Source organism: Brachionichthys hirsutus, chromosome 2, assembly GCF_040956055.1.
Source record: "Brachionichthys hirsutus isolate HB-005 chromosome 2, CSIRO-AGI_Bhir_v1, whole genome shotgun sequence".
In the NCBI taxonomy this organism is placed as follows: Eukaryota; Metazoa; Chordata; class Actinopteri; order Lophiiformes; family Brachionichthyidae; genus Brachionichthys; species Brachionichthys hirsutus.
The window spans coordinates 13,964,858-13,989,479 of record NC_090898.1 but is presented as its reverse complement, the minus strand read 5'-3'; the positions used below and the strand labels follow the sequence as shown (position 1 = coordinate 13,989,479).

Genomic DNA, 24,622 nt, shown 5'->3' with positions numbered 1-24,622 from the left:
ATGCTGTACATTTGACCATTTGTGTGTATGGTACTCATGTGTGTTCAATAAACCTCTTAAATGGCGTTGCCAGTCCAACTTGGTGACATGTCAGCTAACCCGAAATGGATTGATCCACCAAAAATGTAACGAGTAGGTTGTTATCGATACTTGAAATGCCTTATTAGTGTCAAATCATTCAAAAAATGAAATTGTTTTTTTCTGAAGCCATCTATTGATATGTGCTGATATTTCATTAAAGCCATTGTTGCTGTAGCTGTTCTGAGTGCATCTTTGCTAGCGGCTAGGTTTGAGGACGTGTTTCTCGTTCCAGAGGCAACACAATCTGCCAGCTAGCAGCTCTACAGCTAAAAACATTTGTTAAATAATGGGCTATTTACTCTCCACAGAAGTTTACATATGGAACACTCCTGCTTTTAACCGAATTAAAGAGTGAAATAAGGATATGTAGAATCAAAAATGTGGCTACTAAAACCTCAAAAGGAGGTATGAAGTATGGCTAAACTGGATCATCAGTGAAACACATGCTAAGAAAGTCGGCCTCAGTTGTTACTTGCCGTTTGTCGCAACAGCAACAGCCATTAACATGCAGGGAGTGAATTTGATCTAATCAAATTTAATGAGGACAGACAACCATGTTTAGTAATGAGAGAGACATTCAACAGTAAATCCAGGTGAGTATTAGCGATCAATAGTGAATTAATCGACATCTGGCATGTATTCCGTATTTCCCTGCTGCGCTTCTGCCCTTGCACATCCTCTCTTTTGGATCCATCTGCGCTGTGCATCATGCTGCATAAACACAGATGCCAAACTCCATCCGAGTGTCCATCATCCATTGTACTACAATTGCACCTTTTGTCGAGGCAGCGCGGTGACGTCCGTGAGCAGCTGTATGAATACATGGAAATGCTCGGCTTATTTGCTTCGGGCTATTGCGATTTCAAGACATTTTTGTTCAACATGGGATTGCTAAATGGGCATAATATGTGCGATATGGCGGCAAGCAGCCTCCCTTTGTCAGTCAGTCTTTTGAGCAGCTCTCTAGGCTCTGATATCTCACATCAAGCTGCAGAACTGTGAGAAATAAGACACGAGTGATGAGAATGATGCGCCCTGACTTCTTTTTGTGATGCACCGGGGACGTCCTGGGAATTGAGACTCCCATGGGTTTGTTCTTTATAAGACACGCATTCACACAACAACACACACACACACTTTCAAAACGCTCAATCTAGTCATGGTCTTCTCAGTACTTGGAAAAAGGCTGCTCTGTTTCCACGAATATCACGCCGCAACTCAAGGCAACAGGATATGATGATGTGGTGTTAAGTGTAAAATAACTCCGATCAAGACGGAATCCGCACACATTGATAATTGTCCGTGCCAGGAAATCATCACTAGATGCCTTTTTTTTTCACCTTTGATTTCCCTTGGATTTCAATGCAAGTACTTGCTAGCCATGTACATGTACACAATATGCACAGAGCATTTAACAATATAAAAGTTATTTACTCGTATTTGTAGTTATTTTATGTGGCACTGAACAACCGTAAAAAAATAAATATATGCAGTCTAATCACATCCTGTAACCGAGAACTGTCTCCGATATAGCCCTGCAGGATTCTGGGATTTCACAGTCAAGGTAAAGCGGACTAAACTCGATTCTAATTAAAGTTGACATCAGGTGCCTCGTTCTCCTTTTCCCCCCTCCTCCTCAGGCTTCTAAATGATTCATGCAGGGAACACCAGGACTTTCATGTCGCCAGACCTGTCCCCACAAAGGAATAACAACTTGATCGCACAAAGCAAACACAGGCAGACTTACAACGACAACAGCACGGGTTTATATCGAATTACGTCAGGCCAGCGCTGAGGCATATTCTGTGTTTTTGTACACTCATTTCTGCAGATATTCATGCTGACAAATGCGGGAAAGTAATTAAATCAGAGGGATTGGAAATTCCATCCTAATTGAATCATGCTCAAACAAAATGTTAATTTACCAGGTGCTGTGATTTAAATAGGTTGCGGCCTGCCGTGAGCGTGACGTCGTTGTCTGGAAACGAACGTGACAAGTGTCTCTCAGCCATATGTTCCGGAAAAGGGTGAGTTTAAGCAACGCCGCGATGCTAACGGTGACAGCATCACCCAAATGCCCAAGAAAAATGTGAAATTGAAACCTTCGCTGAAATTCCAAATGATCCAGGTATAGGCAAAATCATTTCCGGGGATGGGAGAGGAATAAGCGGAGGCTTGTTTTTCTCCTTACACATGGGGAGAGGATTCATCTCTGTGTGAGAAAGGCAGCCGTGAATTAAAAATGAGCTTGATTTGTCAAGCTATTGTGAACGATAGCGCATGTAGAACACAGTCGCTTCAGGTATACAGGCCTAACAGATCAGATGAAGGGACTCATGATATGGGAGAGCCTCCAGGCTGGGATTATTATTATTACTGGTTTGTTTGACTCACAAGGTGGAATTCTCATCTGACAAATCCTGAGCCCGAATCAAATGTGTTTTTCTAATGAATAAAATAACGTCAACTAGACTGGTTGCGAATGAATGGATCTCTATGTTAACAAGAGCGTTTGGAGACCGTGTTTGGAGAAAACCATAACCCCCCCCCGAGTTACATTCCTATTTATATGCAACGGCTGCGTTTAGATTTAATCCAACATGAAAGCACACACCCAGGACTTGAATCCATGACTTTTAGTGTGAAACAGCTGTTTCACTAGAGCCAGCCTTTACCCGACCGACGGGCGAATTTGTCCAAAAATGTAATTCCCCTGTTCCGATCCACATCGCCTATCTTTGATAAAAACCTTCATCTAAATCTGTTTGTATTCCTTTGAGCTAAATGGCTGCCCTCGGGCTTTTCAGACAATAAAAGAAACTTTCATGGGTTGATCCTTTGAGACCTTGTTAACTCGTTCACCCCGTTTCATGGCAATCTGACACATAGTTTAAAGCGTGATTGATAAAAGCCTTGCAATGTATAAAGAAATCCTAAACTAGAGAGTTAACAGGTTCAACCTAACTGAAGTTGCTCGATTGAAAAAAGTGCAACGGAAGTAAAGTTGATGTTTCAATGTCTTAAATTCCCATCTCTACCATGTAAGTCAGATTTGTGGTCCTGCTTGATTGAAAAAAACACATAAAATTTAGAGAGGATCCGAATCGTAGGGCAGATATAAAGCTCCGCCTTGGGTACGGACGTTTGGATTCCTGCCTTCCTCCCACCGACATCGTGCAACACAGATGAACTGGTAACTCCAGTTAGCGTGAATGAGGTGTGTGCATCCAACTGACACACAAACCTGCAGCTTTTATACATCCATGAAGAGAGCGAGACAAAGCGCTCTGCTTCTTTGTGATACTTGCACCAAAAGAAAAAGCATAAACATGGGCAATTTTCTGGAAAATCAAAGCACAAAAGCTGCTTTTAATTGCACGATTAGAAATCCACTGGTGGGCAATTGTGCGTGTCGCCTAATGAAGTTCCTCTTTAATGTCCTATGCAACATTATCGACCCCAGACGATGAGGTCGGGGTCGTAACACATCTCACATACAAATTAGAGTTATAAGAACATAAACATTGTCGATTTGAGATTTGTCGTTCCTCTTTGCTTCGTGGCAGATGGTGACAGGATATGAGGATCGTCTGCTGAGACCGAGGACGTAAAGCGAGCAGCGACCGACTCGTGCCCAAACCCCTCGCTGTTGGTTATCTTTTTTGCGACCTCACCCTCGGACAGTAAATCACAATTACCCGTACAAGACACTTAAAAGTAGTTTGGTAAACTAGACTGGCCTAATTGGATGGTTGAACACATGAACACTCAGCAGCCTGCTGGATATCAGAGAGAGAGGACGGTAATGCAATCAAACTTTTTGAAATTAAAGAAACATAAAAACTGGGCGGGTCCTCAATCGAGCAGTCCTAACAGTAATTTTAAATCCATTAAATCCTAATGGATCTACTCCAGAATTCAACCGTTCCATTTTTTTTCGCACTGAATTTCTTGGATTTCACTCAAGTTTTATGCCCAATTGATAAAAACGCTGAGAAAAACAATAAGTTATTGAAGGAAGTGGAAAAAGTTCAAGAGTCTCTCCTCTTTTCTGGATTCTCTCCAAAACGTAATAGGCTCCTCTTTGGCACATGTGCCCAGTTTTATGGTAATAAGCCCAGCAGCATAAGAGCCCAACCCTTCTACCAACTGTAATCAAAATCTGTTAAAAGCGGAGGTAGTGAAAACGCCATTGTTAAAGGTTAAGAATTAATTAATTTATTTATTTATTCCCTGGCTCTCCCTCAACGTTTACCTTTTCTTCCCTGTCACACTTCAAAACCTCCCACCAAGATTCAGGAAAATCTGTATCGGTGTCTCCTAACCGATAAGCATAGCAACAAATAAATACTGTAATGCCTCCAAGTGAAAACACAACCTACAGGGGGGTTGTGTTTTCACTTGAAGGCATTGAATTTAAACATTCTGCAGCCAGCAGAATCCTCAGTGCAAGATCGGCATGCCTTCCTACGCGTCTGTTTCATCCCTCTGAAGCAGAGCGTTAAGACATGAACACATATGAACGAATGCCGCGCCGCCAATGACATTAATATTGTGCAACTAATGTTTGTTCAATAAACTCTAATCAATCAGCCCTCTGCTTTAATTAGGTGAAGACGTCATCGCCATTGAAGACAGTATGTATGCATAACGGCAAAGCAAATAGACGAAACCGCTCAACCATAACCAAACTACTTTCACTCGATTGCTCTGAGTTGTCTATATGGTAGCCTGCAGTAAATTAAGGAAGGCTAATTTAGTCCAGACACACACACACGCACACATATACAGAATGAGAGGGGGGGCAGGAGAATCGTGTTTACTTTTTTATTGCAAGTGTCAACTCCATATGAGGAAAAAGTTGTTAGAGGGAGAATTTCCATTATGCGTTTCATGCGCCCCAGGACATTTTTTTCTATTAGTGAACATAAAATAGTGCCCCCAGTAGACAGTCACAAGAGAGAGGAGGTGTCCGACTGCATTTCACCTGCAAACCGATATCAAATAAACCAGAAATGCGTTTGTGAATGTGAGAAGTGCTCAAAATTGTTCTTTTTGAATGACATTTATTATTTTTTATTTTCTAATAAGCGGAAGCTTCTTCAAATCTCATCTTCCTGCTTTTTTTTTCCTGACTTTCGTTTTGAATTTAGGACATGACATTTATTTGAAGTCGTGAATGATGACAGGTGCTCAGAGGGTTTCTACTCAATTTGCACGGAGCGGAGATCAAGCTCTTTAGACTGGCTTTGAGTTTTTTCCTGCAGATTAAGAGATAGCACGCCACAGATTTCTTTACTTTACCAGGAAAGCGCCGTGAATGTGTATGAATCACAGAGTTGGTCTGAGACGCATCGGAAAGATCACTAATGAATGTCACATCGCTTCCTTTGAAAAAGAAAATCGAGATGTGCTCCCCGAATATTTCGGCGAACATTGGATGGCGCTTGTTGGTATAAACTCCGGTAGGTGTAAACGAAAGATGGTACCTCATTTGAAACTTTTCTTTTTTTTAAAGCTCAAATTTGAACAATAAAACCTCTTCTCTGACAACCTATGGCTAAACAAAGAAGCAGTTAAGAAGCAGTGGCACATTGAGACAAGTGATAAACAGCCATCAGGCAAAACACGTGTAAAATATGCAGCAATGAAATGAAATAAAACGCCATGTTTAAAAAAAGAAGCGTGTAAGCATGGTGAGAAAAGGAAGTCACACACCAACTTCTTCAGTTTAACTCCCGGTGGCTTTATCTTTTATGTTTTTGCAGCTTCTGCGTAGTCTGGGAAGAAAAAGGTAGCTCGACTCAGATTATCTACGTTTAAGAACATTCAGGGACTCTTGGAGCCTTTAACATCTATGAGGTTTGCATTTCTGCATAACATGAATACTTAAATACGAGATGGGCAGACAGGCGGGGTATCGTTAAGTTTAAGTCGGAGTTTAATTTTCAATACATCGAACTAACTCCTCTGTGTGACCTTTATTTTCAATCCAAGTCACTAAACATCTCTAGCATGATACAAATTTGACAACCATTTGCCTACAGGGGATTAAACACTCAAATATTTGATGCTTAAGATACTTTTTCTGCCTTCACTAGGGGTTTAAATAGAGCCGTATAAAGAATATTTTAAACTTAAGAGCTGCAACTGGTGATTATATTATATTATTATTACTATAGTTAGTTTAATTTGATGGTGATTTTTGAGCTCTCAAGGGCACGTCTTCAGATTTTCTAAAGTCTGATGCTGAGTGTGTGGACACTAAGAGGCAGACGGCAGGCAGAGGAAAACAGCCCAATAATATGTTTCTAACAAAAATCCTAAATCTCAAAAAACACAGAAGGACGGGCGGGTGTCACAAAAAAACCAACATCAGAAATACACCACCAAACAAAAAACCCAAAATATATATATTTTTAAAACAGCAAAGGATGAACTGGCATCACTAATAATAAATTCAGATGGTCCTCACTTAATGACGTACTCGTTTAATGAAGACTCGGAGTTACGACGGGCTTTCGGAAATTTAAAAGCGACGAGGAATCGCTGTGACGATGAGTGGAATGCACCGGCTGCAGAGTTGAGTGAGTACAAACAGGATAAATGCTCTATACATATGCAAATATAAACTTATTTATATATAAATATTAACTAATTTGTTCATTTTCATGTCCACTGTATCCGCCTTGTGGGTTACGGGTCTTGCTGGAGTCTATCCCAGCTTTTCTTTGGGCGAGAGGCAGGATACACCCCGAAAGCATTGCCAGCACATCGCTAACAAAATGTTAGCCAAGTTGTCAATCAACGGGGGGTTTCATTTAACACCGAAGTCCCTTTGCGACGGGGTGTCTTCAGAACGTGAGGGCCGGCTGTAAAACAGAAATGCACAGCCTGTACGTGTCAGAAGTCGGACGGGCGTCGCCAAACAAAGACAGGAACCAGAGGACGACACGAGGAAACAGGAACAGAATGCCAGACAAGCAGCATCCGAGGCCTCAGGGTTGATGAGGGATGAGGATCAGGTGTGTCTCGTTTGGCTCAGCCAATCCGCCCTGAGCTGCCACGCCCACCACATTTAAAGAAACAGAGACAGGAATAAGGAGGAAAACAGAGGAACACAGAATAAACCAAACAAATGAAGAATAAAAAACAGCATGAGCTGCACTAAAGCTGCAGATCACATCGGGGACGCTGGGCTCTGAGTGTGTTTTCTGGCACTCCTGCTACAGACACGGTTCAAAGGTTTAAACATGGGGAATGATATGCCGAGCACTTCTGACGCTTCTTAAATAATACATACAGCCACAGTTGAAGTGCAGGTCAGTGCAGCGCTTTAGGTGTTCTGTAAGCGGCGCGTTACTCTCATGTCAGATTGTGTTGCTGAGACTGTCATTAGCTTGACTGCAGGTTTGCAGCAGTGTGACGCATCAAACTTTCAATTTACTCCAGCAGCTCCATTGATCACCACGGGCGCATTGATCAATAGAAGGGGAAGACGTCATTGATTGATATCGTTATAATCGCCAGCATTGTATAAGCAGCCACTTTCGTTTTGTCTTTTTGATGACATTCAGTTGTTATAGCTGAACTTGAATGTTCAGGATTTGCATAAAATCCCCTCTGACCGCGTCGCGGCTCAGAGTCGAGTCGTGTCAGCAAAACAATCCCGAAGGGGAAGTGCTTTAAGTGAATGGAGAGCGAACTGCTTAAAAGTCAGCCGCTTTAAACCGGCACAGCGTGGGGGCGCCCATTCAAGTCTGATGCCACAGAAGGGATTATTTGCACTCGCGCTGTTTGTGTTGGCATGAAATGTCCCGACATTGCAAAGGTAAAATACAAAGTGTCCGACTGGAGTCAAAAGATAAAAAAAAAAAAAAAAAAGGGAGACTATCGGGGGGGGGGGGGGTTGAAGCAGAAGGATTATTATTCATGTTAAAAGTGGAGCTGATGAAGTGGCTATAATGGGAACCGTTCTGTTCCGTTAGCGGCTACCATTTATTCAAGGCAGCGAATCTCTAATGCTCCCCCATCGTTACTACAAGCAGAACTCCCTCCACAGGAGCGCAAACAAAAGCATAAAGTAAATACTCCTAAACGTCGCCCCGTCATTAGCATTTCACACAGTCCTTGTTTTTGCATCCGCACTTCATGCTCGTGTGCGTTCCATCGCTGCCTTGCAGGTGGGCGGCCTGTCCAGAGGTTGAAAAACAGCCCTTGCGAGCGTTCATGCGTTTTGTAAGAGTGCCTCCAACCGGTAAGGAGCATAGCCCAAAGGGACGTGGCCTCCTTACAAAAGCTCGGCGATGCCGGCGAGTGCTACATAACCATAAATGTCTCGGCGCCTACGGCCGGTCGTCTGCTGGTCGTCAGAGAGTCAATGAATGGATTCACATTCTGCCTCCTGAAAATCCACAAAATCTCATTGTGAGTTTCTGCCAGCAGGGCCTATCCAAACTTTGATTGAGTCCTTCTCGATGTGCTCAGCATATCAAGCGCTGAAACAATGATGGAGGCTTTTGCAGCAGCTGCGGGGAAGGAGGCCGGGGGGGGGGGGGGGCTACGTGATTTTACCATGAGTGCATTGCTAATAGATTGTTCTCTGCTTGCAATTAACCCCAAATAAAAACTGCTTTCAAGCCAAAACAAATGAAAAATAATGAGTTCCTGCGGTTTAACGCTCATCCGGGAGATACCTAATTAAACCTGTACTGTTCCTTGCAGGATCTGACGGTGCGTTCGCTGTCCTCGGAGTCCGGCGCTATAGTGACTGCTGCGGGCCCGGGTCGTGGCTTTGGGGGGGAGGGGGCAGACGGAGCCTGTCCTGCTACCGTGCAACCTGGAAACCAGAACATGAGACATTATAAGATTTCTCAACTTCCTTTGCTTATTTTTTTCTGTTCACGTCCTTCGCATTTGAACTCATTCCACAGAATGGAAAGCTAAAAGTTTTTATTCTGTTCTACTTGCAGGAATTGCCCATAAATAGTTCAGTGATTATTATTGCTAGAGTGAACAAAGACATGAGTATTTTCACCGTTTGGAGGGGGCATTCCATTTTATTCCTCTAAAAAAAGGGCAAAAACAGAAGGTTATAGACGAGTAATGCCAGTTTCTATCCAGGAATGGGTTCTGTTCTTCAGTCACATCCGACCGTCAAGTTTCCTTTCACAACTCGAATACTGCTTAATATTGTTTCACAACAAACAAACATCAAAGTGGTGCTATCTGTCATTTGGTGAGTTTTTAAAGTAAAAGTAATGCAACTTTCAATTTGTAATTCAAACACTTAATTTAGCCCAAATTTTCACTGAAAATATTTTTTTCATTTTCGTATTTCTCATGCAAATAACCACAATATGCATTATTATTCAAGGATGAGACCTTCTGCATGACAAGTAAACGCATCTCTCAGACATTTTAATCCAGATTGATTTCAGAACTTTGAACTGGGGATTATTGCATTTCAGATCCGCACCGTACTTGGAGGTGATTTAAAATCTCTCTCTCAAATCAGATTTCGAGATGCGTCTCGGTTGGACACTCCGTGACAGTCTGTCACTCACAGCCCAATCGCACGATGATGATGTCAAACCCAGACTGATGGAGGAGCGTCGGAGGAGCCGAGCGGAGCCGAGCCCATACTTCTACTTGAACAATAAATCGTCTGCACTGAGACTCGACGGTGTAATTGTTCGGAGAGCGAGATGACGGATCTCCATTTCTCATGCTTCCGCGCTGGAAAGTCGCACCAGCACACTACGTACGCTGACGCCTACATTGTTGCCATGGCAACCCGGCAGGTTGATGGTGTCTGGAAGCTCAAAATGCAATGCAGACGATGCTGTATCTTGATTTTTAGCGACTAAAATAGTTTTTCCACACAGTCGTGCTGCTCGTTTCACTCAGTTTTCACTGTTCAGTCTGCGGTTAACTGGTACCATCCGATCCACTGCAGGATTTCTGGGTACCTTTTCATCACCACTTGAATTCTGCCAACTCTCTGCTGTGAATGTCTCCCCCCAGGAATTGTGCATGTAAAGCAGTTTAACATACGGACAACTTGTGAGAAAGTGGATCTCCAAATGTGGAAGGCTTTCCGTCGGCCGTCAGATTTCATTACATGGGTTTTAGCGTTCAGAATTAGTTTACAGCTTATTCCATGTTTGTCCTCTTGGCCCCATCATTTACCAGATTATAGAATTAGGTTTTCAGAGCCCACGCGAGCCTTGTGGAAAGTAAAGGTTGATATGGCCAATGGGAGCAGTGCTTATGCCTAACTGAGGAATCCTTCAGCATGAAAGGAGGGCTTACTAAAACGGAGCCTCACGATGAGCATTCTGAAGTCCATCTGCACTGAAATTAGATCGGCTGCATGGCTGCATTTACGAGTCTGCATGCAGGGCAGCTGAAATTAAAGCTGTTTTGTGTTGCATCCATCGCGAAGGCGTAGGTGCCGCCGCAATGGCGAATGCAGGGCTCCCCTCCTCTTCTCTTCTCACCTTTGTGGTCTTCACTTTGTTTCCAGATATGCATGACCAGCCGGTGAGGTCAGGTAGAACTCTGCACTCCTCCCCCTCAAGGCACGGCTCCATCTTACACCACCACTTCTGACGCACAATAGAGGCTGCAGAAAAGCACAAGGTCACCATTTAACAGAAGGTGTCTGATGGGGAAAGTGCTGCGCCTGACAGGCTCGGTATCGGAGATCAGGAGAAGCTGACTCTTGTTTTGATTCAATAATATATTCATGGCATGTCGTGGATTTACAATGAAGAGAGGATGAAGAGGGCCTCTGCAGTTTTACCTTCAACACAAGAGGGCAGAGCCCTCGTTGTCCCCGCCACCTGTCCCGGGAAGCAGGAGCACTTGACTGTTTGAGAGCGCTCTTCAATCTTGTTCTTATTGCAGCAACGATGAGCAGTGACCACTTCACAAGTCCCCGTCCTCTCCTGCTTCGACCCTCGGGGAGAACATTTTGCAAGAAAAGGTGACAATCTTGGCTGCTTTAGAGTCTCCAGAAGGCAGCATCACAGCGAGACTGTGGATTTATTGGCTTTAGGTGTTACATTTAATTTTAAAAAAAAATGTGTTTCTCCTGACAGCCATTCAGTTAAATAATCAATTAATTCAGTTCTCATTCTAATGTTTTTTAAAGTTATAGTGCCACCATGTGGATGAAAAGCATCCCAACCGGAATAAACGGGAAAGCAGAAATATTCATCCCACTTCTTTTGCTGATTCATAAATTAACAAACACAAGAATAGTTTCATCGGTAGTTCAGACACAAATGAAATCCATGTTTCCTTCTGTGATTATGGCACAGAGGTGATTCTGTTTTAAGGGATTTCATCACAACTTGAAAGACAAGAGAACACGCAGAGATGTATTATTCAAGTGGGGTTTAAGATTATAGACTTCTTGAGTATGGCTGATATCCAGGTTGGGCGTTCGGGGGGGGGGGGGGGGGGGGGGGATCTCACCTTTAATTAGGAACCGATTAAACTATCTGAGAGTATTTTTCTGCACAGCCGGTGCTTTTACACTTTAAGTCTAATTTATTATATTATTATTTAGTTTTGATTTGTACTTTTACTGAAGTAGATCTTGAAATCCATGAGGCCAGAGTATTTTAAGGTCAATAGTCTAGTCGTCCATCTCCTTGTATGCAGTTCAGTTCATATTTATCTGTGTCTCTGATCAGAGGATAGGGGTCTTGTTGCGTAAACTGTAACGGGTGGCCGGGGGGGGGCGTAATGAGCCCCTCGGGGTATTTGGCTGGTCCGGCCGGGTCTGGTAGACCTACCTGTCTGTCCTCGGGAGCTTTGGTTGCCAGTGGACACTTGCTGGCTGCAGAAGCAAAGGACACAAAGAAGCAGGAGTCCCCAGTGTAATGGATGAGCCGGTCTCTTCATCTTCATTTTTCCTGCACGGGAAGAAGACAGTCGTGCATGTTTAGAATTAAGCTAAGAGTTTTGTGTCTGAGGCCGAGGCATCAGAGGGAACACTGGAGGCAGATCAGACTCTTTTCTGATACACACTTAAATGTCTCTGCAACCAGCACTAATCTCTCCCTCCTTAAATGTTTCAAGTCATGAAAAAAGAAAACCCTGGGACGTGGTAAAAACTAATGCAAGATGATGAGGTGACGTAAAACGTCACTGCTTTGCTTACGGTGTTTTCAGTCTATCCCCTATAGAGGCTTGAATTATTATGCGCTTAATTCAGAACAATTTTAATTTTTTTTAGGTTTTGAGTCCAAATTTTAAAAGTCATTAAATTTACAATCATGTAAAACAGGGGAAAGAATCAAATCTTGACATTTAAGATGCGAGAACAAATAAAACACATATTTATAGTAATTATTTCTAATCGACTAAAGTGGCTGCTTGATTTTCCTGCCAATAAATAATCATTAAATATTTACTTTTGTATCAAAGTACTTCCAGTTGTAACTTATATATATAGCAACGAGTCTTACGTCATGTACATGTACAGTTAAGGTGCGTATATATATATACGCGTAAACACAAAATAAATCAAATGCTATCAAAACAACAAACATGATCGAGTTTGTTCGAGTGAAACTAACCCATCGAGTAATTAAACACGACTCACAGGCCGCTTATTATAATAACTTACCTCTGCTCGGGTTATTCTTACAGGCCTACGTGATCATTCCATCATTTCTTTAACGTCTCTGCCAGGAAGCAGAAGTTTGCAGTAAACGTTATCCTCCACTATCTCAAGTCTTTTTTTAATAGAGTGAGAGAAAGAAAAAAAAAGATACTGAGACCACCTGCTGTCAAATAACACCCCAGCTGGTAGAGATAACAGCTGAATTAAAAATAAATAAAATGGATAAAAACTCTATCCCGGACTGTTGCTTCCCTCTCCGGCGGCGCGTCGAGCTGCTGGAGACGCGTCGGGTCGACTCCGACGAGCAAAGCTTTTCCTGTCGGATCAAATTTAATTTAATCAAGACAGAAACCATCTGTCGTGGACAATATGCGGCCACTTTCATTAGCGCCTCGTAAGGAGCTTAAAGGGCGCATCAACGTCCTGTCGCGCAGTGGAAGGAGGATTTAAAGCGCGCCTCTCCTCTCCTCCGGATATTTAGTTCGACCATGATGAATCCGATATCTGAAAGCAGATGTTTTATTTATTCATGTCCTCATCGCGCCAGAGCTGGCAAAGGTGAAGCTCTCACACCTGTTACAGGGAGCCAATCACAAACGAGCCCCCGGGAAAGTTCCATAAATCTGTCACTTTAAGAGATTCCTTCCTCCTGAAAATGAAATGAAATAGCTATTTCTGATTTTGATCTGACACTTCAAGCCTTCTATAAAGTCTTTTTTTTTCTGTTGGTCATGGCAGAACACATCGGGCGAAAGAAGATTCCTCTACAGCCAGGACAATAAAACTTTATTAGAGCAGTGCACAACTTTATTTTTGTTTTACTGACAAAAATAAATAAATGGATACAATACAGGCCTAAGTCAATGCAGGACAAATACACAAATAAGTAAACATTACTAATAGAAATAACGTGTTTTAAACGACTTCCATATTTATATGACAAACGATCCTTTCGGGCCTTTTCTCGCAGCGTCACGGTCAGCTCGCGGGAACCGCCGTTTGTGTTCAGATGCTACCAATCTGAACTCGGCGTCTCTTGATTGAAATTAACGCGTTCAGGTTGCAAAATTAAGCTTGAAAAGAACGGTCTGGGGCGTGGTGACGTCGGCCACGGCCAGTTCCTGCCCGTCCGACAGGCCCAGCTCTGCATCGGAGGAAAGGAACACACGACAATCGTCATCATGAACGCCGGCGGCGACAGATCGCAGACGCACCCGGGCAAAGCTTCGCGTTACCTTTCAAAGTCTTGCAGAGGTTTGGCCTGGTCCGCTCCTCGATCGACTTCACCGACTGCAAATACAGCGTCTTGTTCTTCCCTTCCAGAGTTGTGGTGATAGCCGGGGATTTCATTTGTCTGGAAAATACAAAGCTCACCTCATCGGTTACTTCTCCTCCGAGACGCATTAGTATTTTTGATGAGTTTTTTTTGATCGTACTCACAGAGATGCGTTCTCAGTGAGGTACTCCAAGACCTCTTTCAGTTTGGCAGAAGGAGGAAACTGGAGATCCTGCGGGACCTGACTGCAAGCTGAACAATTGTCCTGTCGATCAAAGACAAGAGAGTCGATCACTTCTTTGCGTGAACACACATGCAGCGTCCTGGTGGTGGTGGTGATGATGAGGGAGTCGCAAACCTTTCGCTCAGCCTCGAAACTGTAGGAGTAAAGCCCATCCACATCGTTGAAGACAAGGTAATTATTTAAAGGAATATAGGCGCTGCAAAATAAAATCAGACGTTTATTACTGTTCACTAAAGCCTGGTTGAATTGAAACATTTGATCCTTGATTATTTAATTTTGTTCTGCTCCTTACCTTGTAGCTATTTTAAAAACCTCTGTGGCACAGGCAGCTATGGAGAAATACAAAAACTACTGAGTTATGTAAATTACAAGGTATAATGAACCCCTCCTCCAAACAACTCCAACATTTCCATCGTATTTTTGATTTTGCTGATCGGGTCCTTTTATAAATGGCGTTCCCGATCAGGTATGATGAAAATGGATTTGGAATCATTGAGATTCCCTTTTGAGTTTCATACCAGCAATAACAGCATTAGTAGATGCCACAGCAGGAATGATCCTCTTCACAACACCTGTGGCAAAAAGAAATCATTTTGATTCATGATAAAATGTTCATCAGTTAAACGTTAAATACATTTTATTCGAATGTGTAGGTTCACCTTGAGTGAGTCTGTAGGTCACGCCCGTAATGTTGAACCGTGCAGCTCTCTCTTGGGATCGTTCAAACACCCACTGGATATGCTCGGGGTCATCTCCATCTAAGGCGGTGTCTTGTTAGGATGTAGATTATATATATATAAAAAAAAAAGAATTTTATAGACAGGCGGTCGGTTAAATAGTGAGAGTAGATGAAAGAAATACGTTTTCAAACTTACCTCCAAAGGGCTTTTCCTTGGGCCACTGTAAGATCCTGGCATACTCGATGCAATGTTCTGGTAGCCTTGGCATTGATGCAATGGTGCACATGGGGAAATTGATCTGTGGATATTAAAATGAAAGTGCATGAGGAACACAAAGGAGGACCTTCTTCTGCTCTGCACAGTGAAAACCAGAGAGTCGCCGCTCCAACGTCAAAAAGACAAAAGGACTGCTGCTCGGTAAAATATATAAATAAAACAAAAGCAGCTACAACTACACTGGTTTCATTTTACCTGTGTGACAAATTCCTCTCTAAGTTTGTGGTGCTATTTTTGTTCAGGCCGGTACCTGTGGTGCACCTCCTGTGCTTTCCTACACCCAAAAGCCCAGGCTAACTGGCAGACGCGAAAGCTTTTGCAAAGTGGTGACATCATTCATCCACTAATAATTAAAGAAGTAGCATTCTATGAGCACGAATCTTTGAAGTGAAGGCAGAAGATGGAGCACTGCTTCATAGTGACCTGCGGGGGGTACAGTTCCAGGGTGCAGTCGATGCAGGCGGTCATGCCGGGAAGAATGACGCGAGCGTTTCCTTTGAAGCCTTCCGTTCCTCCGTCAATGAGCGGGATGATGGAGTTGGGATCCAGAACGCCGTCGTCATAATTCAGGAGGGAAAGCTAGCAGAGGCAAAGTCCGGTTTAGCGAATCACACACTGACACACAATAAAGCGAAGCTCGAGATAACGCCTGAATGCAATGAAATGACTCTTTTCTCACCAGCATCCCATTCATCCAGCGCCGGGCGATGATGGAGTCCAGTCCGCAGACGATGATGTGGAACTCTGCATAGAAATAAGCTCATTAAACTTCTAAGCCCCCCCCCCACCAACCCACCCCTCGTCCGCGCTGCTATTATTTAATAGTATTTAAAAGACTCACGTCTGTAGAAAGACTCATCCAAGTCCTGGATCTTTTTAAAATGACTGCATGAAGTCAATAAGGAATCAAAACCACAATCAACATATTTTATAAGATGCAAGCTAAATGTGAAAAGCAAAAATTGAAAAAGTGTTGCTAGGAAGGATACGGGACAACTTTACATCCAGGTACACGACCGTTGACAAAATCAGCAGCCACTTCGGCCTTCGGTCGGCCGACATCTTTCGGTCTAAATGGATCCACATAAACGTTAATGAGAGGACGCATGAGATGCTGAACGTAAGTAGATTTTATCATGGGTTACGTTCAGTCATACTGTATTTGTCATTATGACTACGTGAAACATACCTGAAAAGAAACTGCCTGTTAAGGTTCGACACATCGATTGTGTCCATGTCAACAACGTGAATAAGGCGAAACCCAGACATTGCCTAAAAACCACAACCAGTAAAAAAAATATATATATTGTGTTTTTTCTCATCTTAAATTTAAGAATATTAACATGAATGACACTGAAGTTTTTTTTCTCCTACCAGATTTTTGAGCAGATCACATCCAAGCCCTCCGGCACCGATAACCAGGATTTTGCATGTTTTCAGCAAGAACTGTAGCGACTGAAAGAAAACAACACACACTTACAGAAACGTTATTATTACACTGCACTAAAAAAAAAAGATGCCCTAATCTGTCCTCCCATTAAAAAATAAAAATAAAAAAAATGTCACCTCTGGACTTGGCTCAAAGTCAGGATGGGTGAACGGGCCGGGTCGTTCCAGAAACTTCCTCACGTGATTCCACCGGCCGTCCCAGTCACAGCCGCCGACCCTGTGTCCACCATCTACAGCCATTCTGCACACAATGCATCGAGAGACACACACATTTGTACCACAACAACCAGATAGATAGATAGATAGATAGATATCTGGCTCACTATCACAAATAAAACAGAAAGAGGAAAATAAAACAATAGATTAATTCCTCTATTGCTCTCATTTCTAATTAATCTGTGTTCTGTACATCACTTTTAAACAGAATTAATGACACTTCATTGTCCTATCCCGAAGAGATGGGATGCATGCCAACACATCTGTTCCTGATGATACAGGATCGGTGCAGCGCATTATTCATGCACTGCGTTTCACACCGTGAACAAATAAATAAGGCGCGTAAATGCATTTTAAAAGCAGCCAGGTGTCTTATTGCAGGCGCGTCGTGATTAAATTATTAATGTTGGATGCCTCCCGGCCCCAGCAGTCGCAGCACAGTGGAAGCTGCTGCCAGACAGAAAAGCTTTATTTAGCATTCGTCACTAACTTCTCGGTTAGGTCCTCTATTCGCCTTCTTTTCTTCTCCCTGGAAGAGGACAATAAAAAACAGACTTCAATGGTGACGGTTTACGAACAGACGTCGAGGATTTAAACACGATATAAAACCATGTTTTCCGTCCATTGAGACTTACGGCTCCTCGGCATCCGCCATACTTTCAGGGTCCCATGTCCTCGATTGTGACTGGTGTGTTTTCGAGGATCAAACTTGCGCATGGCAACGCCGGGCACCCGTAGTGCGTTTCCTCCTGCGTCAAATGGATCGTTTGTTTGAATGGTTCCCTGCAAAGGTTTGACCCCGCATAATGTAAAAGTGTAAACGTTATATGGCAGTAAATATATACATATGTATCTATAGCCAAAGTAAATGCTTAGCTGTATTAATTTATTTTAAAGTTTTATAAAAATATATTTTCCACGTTTTCTGAAATTATAGTTACTAACCGTGTGGTTGTTCCTTATTGCCCACTTATTGTTTAAATGTTAATTGGCAGTCATTGATTATTATTTTCTTTTAGGGCTTTATGTATTATTATATAAATTATTATTATTTTGCCTAAATTACGCTGACTATGCGGCCCAACAAAGGAATGCTGCGAATTTTACAGCGCAAGCGTAAAGCTACAAAAACATATTTGAGAGATCTCGCGAGATCCTAGAGCGAGACGAGGCCTTTTTAATGGGCTCCCATCCGCCATCGTCAGACGGGGATCAGCTGACCTGTCAAGCTATTCCCTGCGCGTGTGGGTATGTTTGTGTTTGGCTTAGCTACAGAGTGAAGACATGGAAGCTAAGATGAAGCTAGCTCCCATTCGACCATGGGATGATTTCTTCCCCGGAACGGACCGTTTTACGAAACCTGAGTTCGGAGATTTGGCGAAATGGAACAACAGAGTTATCAGCAATTTAATGTATTACCAAACGAACTATTTCGCCCTGGCTCTGGTCGTTTTCCTCATCGTAGGGTAAGTGCTAGCAGCATGCTAACACGGGCAGGCTACAATGGGTGGCCCTGCGCGTTCCTTCTGTCCACACCCATCATGACCACCTAGTCTATTTCAGTAACATTTACTGTTGTTGTGCCAACCTGTGAGTTAGTATTTTGTAACTCCTTCCTGTTTGGGGGGGGGGGGGGGGGGCATTTTGCTTGCTTTTGTTAGCGTATAGCTAGATAAGCATGTAATTCTAGGTTAAGCTAACTTCGTAGTTTTTAACAGTAACTTTAACAAGAGTAATGTGGTTATCTTGCTTAAAAGTATTGCAATGGCTTCGTTTATGGTCTTTATTTTTAAATGAACGCCGCGCACTCAGATATGAGTGCAAGCGATGCTCCATTAGATCCTTCTGTGACCTATCACTGCTGATGTTTGCTTTAAATAGAGGATGATGTCGTGGAAATCATTAGTATAGGCCTTCACGGTGCGATCTGTCTTTCAACGGTGGACACCGGTTTTTGCTGTTGCCACCAACAGGCTGTACTATTTAAAAACAATACTGTATACAGCGTGTATTTGTCATGTCTCAATATATAGGTTCCTCAACCCGTTTGGCTTGTTTCTGGGTGGAGCTGTGGTGGCACTTGTCTTCATGGGATCGGTGTGGGCTGGAGAGAACAAGACCGTCATCAAGAATTTCAAAAGGAAGAACCCCACGCTGTTTGTTCTCGTCGTCATGGTCACCAGTTACTTTGTGCTGTCCCTTTGTGGTGGTGTCATGGTCTTCATCTTTGGAATCACCTTCCCTTTGCTGTGTAAGTCTCAGTATTGGCCCCGAGTTTTTTTCTGTTTACCTTCAAACAGGAGCTGGAAAGGAATTCCAGTCAAACTGTGAAAAGTATGAAATGTATTGTGTGATGGAACATTCGCATGATGCAATGAAAAATGTCTGCTTTCTAGCAACAATCCCATAATGCACTGTCTGAGAACACATACGAAACGATTATTCATATGAAGGCCTCCAAATGTTAATTTAAGGCCCACCAGAATAAATAATTGGTGTTATTAAAGTAGCAAATTAATATTTGAGGTTGCAGGTATGATCGGTTTCTGTTAAACAGGACTAGGGCTTTGTAAAATTTACTTAAACTAAACCTTCCAATGCTCGACTGCAACATGCAGCCTTTATTAAATGTCTGTTTGCTCAGTTGTGACGAAAGGGGTCCAGTCATGTGCATGCAAAGATAATATTAGTCATGTGAAACCTATGTCAACAAAGATTCATTTACCGTAGGAACTAGATAAAGTATCTTTCTTTAATTTGTACGTTCCTTGCAGTGCATTTTAAAGACACGTTGCCCAACGTTGCTCGATGAAGCCCGTGTTCGAAGGAAATGATGAGTCATACAGCTTATGACTCGCTGAGGCTTTTCCCTCAATGAACAAATGTTCCCAAACACTGTCGCTTTGACTCACTATGAAGCTTGAACAGCGTGTTCAGTGTTGCTGACATGTCGGCGTCACGGTGAGGCTTAATGTGCAAATGTAGCAGCTCTAACTTCGTGGAACTTTAATGACTCCCCAGGAGAGGCTTGCCCATTCCTGCCTGTGTTGATTGGTTGTCATGGTTTGTTGATTTGGGCAGATCTACATTTACCGGACCGATGTCCTGTCAGTATCTGCCTTGACAACAGGAATAAAAGATACGCCGATCCTTATTCCTGCTTACCAGTCTTGAGTTGCAGTATTGTGACTTGTTGTTTTCTTATTCACTGAAATAAACTGTTATTCGATCTCTATGCGCTGATTTCTGACGTGTATATTTTGAGATTGGATTAAAATATATAAATAAGTTGATGTTTTTTTTTGTTCTAGTAATCCTGATCCATGCATCGCTGAGACTGCGCAACATGAAGAACAGACTGGAGAACAAGATTGAGGGCGCTGGGCTGAAGAAGACTCCGATGGGCATCATCATGGACCTCTTGGACCAGCAGGAGGAGAAGATAAATAAGATTCAGGATTTCATTGAGAGCAAAATGAAGGAATGAGGGTTTAACTAAAAGTATGCATTAAAGTTTGTATGGTATTTCCCCCATGTACCGGTACCAAGGTTTCCCCTCCATGTACGTAAAGTAACTGAGGTATTCAGTCCCCTTTTATGCTTTTGTCTTATTTAAAACCATCGAATGTATACGGATGGAGAATAATACGAGAACCAGATTTGCAAAATCATATTTCAGCTCAAATGTGAAGACAGTGGATGCTAAAAGTTACAAAATCTTAACCCCCTAAAACGAAGCAGCGTGCCTTTCAAACAAGGATTGTTCAATATTGATCACTCATTACTTAGCTGAGGGAATTAATGCGGAGTATCTGAACAATATGTGTAATGCAGCTGTAGGACATCAGTTGTCTTTGGTCTTAAGAAAAGAAATCGGGTCCCCTCAGTTTTACACCTCAAAAAGCAAGTATTCATTTATTCTTAATGTTCTTTTCACCAAGCCGTCATTGCCAAAACGCATCCGCCGGCACCGTCTGAAATGTTAGCTGCTTGTTAAACAGTAATAACTCTGACTCTTCTCGCCACTTTATGGAGATATAGTTACATCACCTGAAAAATAATGCTTATATAATATATAATAATGCCATCCTGATCACAGCTATGCAATAATGAAAAATGAATGGCAAGTGCAGCTTTATTGTTTCCGTGTTTTGTCATGTTCCGTACCTTTTGTCTTATTTTGATGTGTTATGCTAATAATATAGCATGTAGAAATGTGCAAACAATGTGCAAAATAGAAGTATATACTTTTGGAATTTAGACTAATGATAAATAAGATGATCATTATCCATCTAGTGCGGTAAATCCTGGGTTGGAGGCATCCCCCTTCATGTGCTGCTTTTAAATCACATTTTGCATTGACTGCAGTTTGTGCATGTTACCCTCACAGATGGCAGCGCAGATCGATGCTCTCTGTTAAGAGGAAGCTATGTTACAGTATATATTATCCATTATGTTTTTATGAATTTTTCCACATATAACGCACAGAACTTGAAGTATGGCTGCCTGGTTGTCCTTAATAAAAATAAAGGTAACCTGATTTGTGTCTTGCAGTATTCTTCCACTCAGGTCTTAGTGAATCTCAGAAGTCCAGATTTTCTTGTATCTGCTTCATAAAGTTTTTGTGAATTTACTTACCATAAAAACGTGTTGTTTTTTTAAATATTCAGGCCACTCATGATTTTATTGAAAATATTTAAATCTTGTTCTGTTTCTGTGAAAGCAAATGATGAGACCGTTCATACATTTTAATTTTGCATGCGCTTTGCTGCTGAACTCTGAATTGTTCCGGCCTTTATTTATTATCAGCACGTTTCAGAAAGAAAACTGGAAAACTAGCAATTTATGTGAGGAAAGTAATAATTAATTTGAGTAGCTTTAGTGTGACTAATACAAAATATGGAAAATAATAGTGTGACAAAAAAAACACAGGCTGTTGTATGCTTAGAGGGGACTTGTTTCGCTGGATTCCAGGACCTTCGGGAGTGGCACCTGCAAGAAGCCGCAAAGAAAAGCAGGAAAACTTGAGTTGGATCATGTGGAATGGATTCCATCAACACGTAGGCGCAGAGTTGATCCTTCTTATCGACTGCAAAATGTAATTGTGGTTACTCCTAAAACGTGCAGATACTCACAGCTTTGAGATAGGCCACGTTGCTCTCTTTGATGGCGGTCAGCAGCTGATCGCGGGGCGTGAGGTCGACCATTGGCGGGACTCGTCTGCGTGGGACGGGCTTCAAAGTCTTAATCACATCAGCCAGGTTTGCCTTTTCGCCTGTCACCCCACCACTTTCTACATCCTTCACTTTGGGAGTCTTCCTGAGTTGGAACGCTGCCCTCCCTGGCCGGTTATCCCTCGGGTCCAGGTCCAGAAATGGGTCCCGCTTCTTGGGCGTCCTCTTCAACTTGACATCTCGCAATGGGTTTGCTGGTTCGCCGCCGTGCTGTTTTGCTGCGCTGTTGTGTTTGGGTTGCTTCTTGGGCTCTTGCTGCGCCGCCTGGCGGTGTGTTTGAGGACCGGCGCTCATCTGCGGCGAGGGTGGGACAAGCCCGTGCTGCTGAAGGAGTTCTAGAGGCGGAACATACCCCAGCATCTGGAGGATACCAGGAGGCAGGTTTAGACTGTTCTCATACATCTGCATCACCTCCTTTTGCTCCTTCAGTTGCTGCTGCCTCTGCTCCTCCTTCCTCAGCTGCCTCTGGCGGTCCAGATTCCGAGTCAGGATGTTTGTCACCACCATCCTGGGCCCCGGAAGCTCAAAGTGGTACCCCATCTTCAGGAGGGTGTTGTTGGCCTTGAGCAGGCGCGAGATCTCCATCTCGGCGTGGTGACCGAGCATGTGCCTCTGGTTGTGAAAGCGCAGCTCCGTCAGCGTCTCGTTGAACTGCAGGCAGCGGACGATGGCCACCACGCCCTTCCCAGTTATGAAGTTGGACTCGACGTTCAGCGTCGTGATGCTGCGATTTTCTCGCAGCATGTTGGCCACGTGGAAGGCTATGTTTTCGTCGACGCCCGTGTTTGCAGCGCTGAAGGCTTTCACGTGCTTGTTCTTCTTCAAGGCTTTGACGTAATCCAACAGCATCTCCTTGGGAATGTTTTCGATGTTGTTCAGGTTCACTTCGGTGACACACGGGTTGTTCTTGAGGATTTTGTCCAGCGTGGAATCCAGGTTCGTCTCGTTGCCCGACGGCCTTGATGTCATCTTCGCTGTATGGAGCGCCAGCTTTGGAAGATTTAACTTGTTAATTTTTCTCTCTTCCTTCGGCGGGAGCTTGTCGCTGGTTTCGTTCATCTGCGGCTCCTCGGGAGGAGTGACCTGTGAAGGAACTGTGATTTTAAGTTCCTGTTTTTCCTCAGCTGGTGATGCGCTTTGTTTGGGGGATAAGCTCTCTGTCTTGTCCTTGGCTTCTGTAAAAGACTGCTCGACATTCACGTTGCTCTCTGGTGCCGTTCCTCCGTTGCTGTCTGGAGGTTCTAGGTGTTTCTCTATGTTGTCATGTCTGCCTGTGTTCTCAGGTGCCTTCGCCTCTTTCTCGTCTTCAATATCCAACACTTTGTCCGTCTCATCGACCTCTTCAACCACTTCCTCGATGATTTCCTCTATGATTTCCTCTCCGTCTGCACCGTCCACGGCTTCTTCCTCTATGATTTCCTCAATAACTTCATACACTTCGTATTCACCATCTTCTGCGCCGACTTCTTCTTCCTTCATTTCCGATTCTTCTCTTAGAGTTTTCTGATGAAGCAAATGAATCGGGTGACGGTTACTCAAACGTTCATATTAATAAGGTTATTTGATTATTTATATATTTTGACATTAGTGGAAAGAATCTCCGGGTAAGAAGAGGTGATACAGGTTTGTCAACTGGATTACTGTTATAATGTTTAAATTAACATTGCAAATTTGAACCTTTTTTTTTTTTTTTAGCAATTTGACCATATCATGAAGAGTAATTAATAATAATAATAAAACCAATTTGCGTGATTTTGATCTGGATCGTTATCCCGATAATGGTAATTTAATATATATTCAGAATCATCCAAATGAATTTCATGTATCTGTGAAAGGTAAGAAGTTTGTTTGCTTATAAAAGTAAATGTTTCAACATGATGGAAAGTCCTATTTTTGTTGATTGCTTATAAATAACTGATGATAAACGCACAATTACAGATACTATGTTTCCAAGGTCACAGGATCTATCATGCGGTTGATCAGAGTGAGGTGATGTCATCACTGTGCCAAAGGTTTCCGGAGGTCAGGTCTACGTGTCTGCTTTTCAAAATCCCATAATCGCGGGATTTACGTTCTCCACTGAAACGCTGATACGCTACATGTGAACTTTAATTACTTTGACCTCCTACCTCGCTGGGCAGCAACGTGGCAGGAACCCTTTCCTCGTTGACCATCCGTTTGGACTCTTTCTCCCAGTAGAGGTAATCCACCAGGGATCTGTGGTCGAACGTCCCCGTCGGAGGCTTCTCCGTCTGGTCCTTCTGCCTCTGTCCAACCGGCACGCTCTCGTCTGGGGCGATCGTAACATCCATCTCGCACTGGAGCTCCTTCAGCTCCTCGGCTGAAAGCATGGCGAGGATTTCATCCTCATCGATGTCATCTTCGTTCAGATCATCGAGGTCTCGGATGTCGGACATGTTTACAAGGTGGGGGGGGGAGACTTCTTGTCTTCTAGTTGATATCGAAGGGAAAGAACACGTCTGATGTCTAATCCGTGACTCGGGGCAAACTGCCCTCTGACTTCGA

General features: G+C 43.0%; 3 protein-coding genes across 3 annotated transcripts; 1 reads left to right on the top strand and 2 right to left on the bottom strand.

The window, feature by feature from the left end:
- Positions 1-13,496: 13,496 nt before the first annotated feature.
- Positions 13,497-17,535, bottom strand: uba3 (ubiquitin-like modifier activating enzyme 3). The gene is made up of 17 exons (XM_068745544.1): positions 17,498-17,535; positions 17,353-17,391; positions 16,764-16,887; positions 16,572-16,652; positions 16,387-16,469; positions 16,187-16,267; positions 16,039-16,082; positions 15,877-15,941; positions 15,621-15,776; positions 15,117-15,219; positions 14,901-15,011; positions 14,760-14,813; positions 14,534-14,570; positions 14,356-14,437; positions 14,162-14,262; positions 13,957-14,075; positions 13,497-13,865 (listed from the first exon to the last, which is right to left on the bottom strand). The coding sequence occupies exons 1-17, from the start codon at positions 17,515-17,517 to the stop codon at positions 13,777-13,779; spliced, it is 1,389 nt and encodes a 462-aa protein (XP_068601645.1). The 5' UTR covers positions 17,518-17,535; the 3' UTR covers positions 13,497-13,776.
- Positions 17,536-18,081: 546 nt separating this feature from the next.
- LOC137902412 (PRA1 family protein 3-like) lies at positions 18,082-21,402 on the top strand. Its single transcript, XM_068746501.1, has 3 exons — positions 18,082-18,328; positions 18,896-19,113; positions 20,174-21,402. Exons 1-3 carry the CDS (start codon positions 18,147-18,149, stop codon positions 20,347-20,349), a joined length of 576 nt encoding a protein of 191 aa, XP_068602602.1. The 5' UTR covers positions 18,082-18,146; the 3' UTR covers positions 20,350-21,402.
- A 110-nt stretch (positions 21,403-21,512) lies between these two features.
- On the bottom strand, positions 21,513-24,593 carry lmod3 (leiomodin 3 (fetal)). Its single transcript, XM_068746492.1, has 3 exons — positions 24,226-24,593; positions 21,998-23,599; positions 21,513-21,854 (listed from the first exon to the last, which is right to left on the bottom strand). Exons 1-3 carry the CDS (start codon positions 24,511-24,513, stop codon positions 21,807-21,809), a joined length of 1,938 nt encoding a protein of 645 aa, XP_068602593.1. The 5' UTR covers positions 24,514-24,593; the 3' UTR covers positions 21,513-21,806.
- Positions 24,594-24,622: the final 29 nt, after the last annotated feature.

Excerpts from the sequence above, each read along its gene's own strand:
- uba3 (XM_068745544.1), bottom strand. The coding sequence starts at position 17,517 with ATGGCGGATGCCGAGGAGCC. Across the intron at positions 15,012-15,116 it reads CAAGGAAAAGCCCTTTGGAG|ACACCGCCTTAGATGGAGAT; the intron begins GTAAGTTTGAAA and ends CATCCTAACAAG. Across the intron at positions 14,076-14,161 it reads CTCACTGAGAACGCATCTCT|ACAAATGAAATCCCCGGCTA; the intron begins GTGAGTACGATC and ends TGTATTTTCCAG.
- LOC137902412 (XM_068746501.1), top strand. The coding sequence starts at position 18,147 with ATGGAAGCTAAGATGAAGCTAGCTCCCATTCGACCATGGGATGATTTC. Across the intron at positions 18,329-18,895 it reads GTCGTTTTCCTCATCGTAGG|GTTCCTCAACCCGTTTGGCT; the intron begins GTAAGTGCTAGC and ends CTCAATATATAG. Across the intron at positions 19,114-20,173 it reads AATCACCTTCCCTTTGCTGT|TAATCCTGATCCATGCATCG; the intron begins GTAAGTCTCAGT and ends TTTTTGTTCTAG.
- lmod3 (XM_068746492.1), bottom strand. The coding sequence starts at position 24,513 with ATGTCCGACATCCGAGACCTCGATGATCTGAACGAAGATGACATCGAT. Across the intron at positions 23,600-24,225 it reads CCACGTTGCTGCCCAGCGAG|AAAACTCTAAGAGAAGAATC; the intron begins GTAGGAGGTCAA and ends TTGCTTCATCAG. Across the intron at positions 21,855-21,997 it reads ACGTGGCCTATCTCAAAGCT|GTGCCACTCCCGAAGGTCCT; the intron begins GTGAGTATCTGC and ends GGCTTCTTGCAG.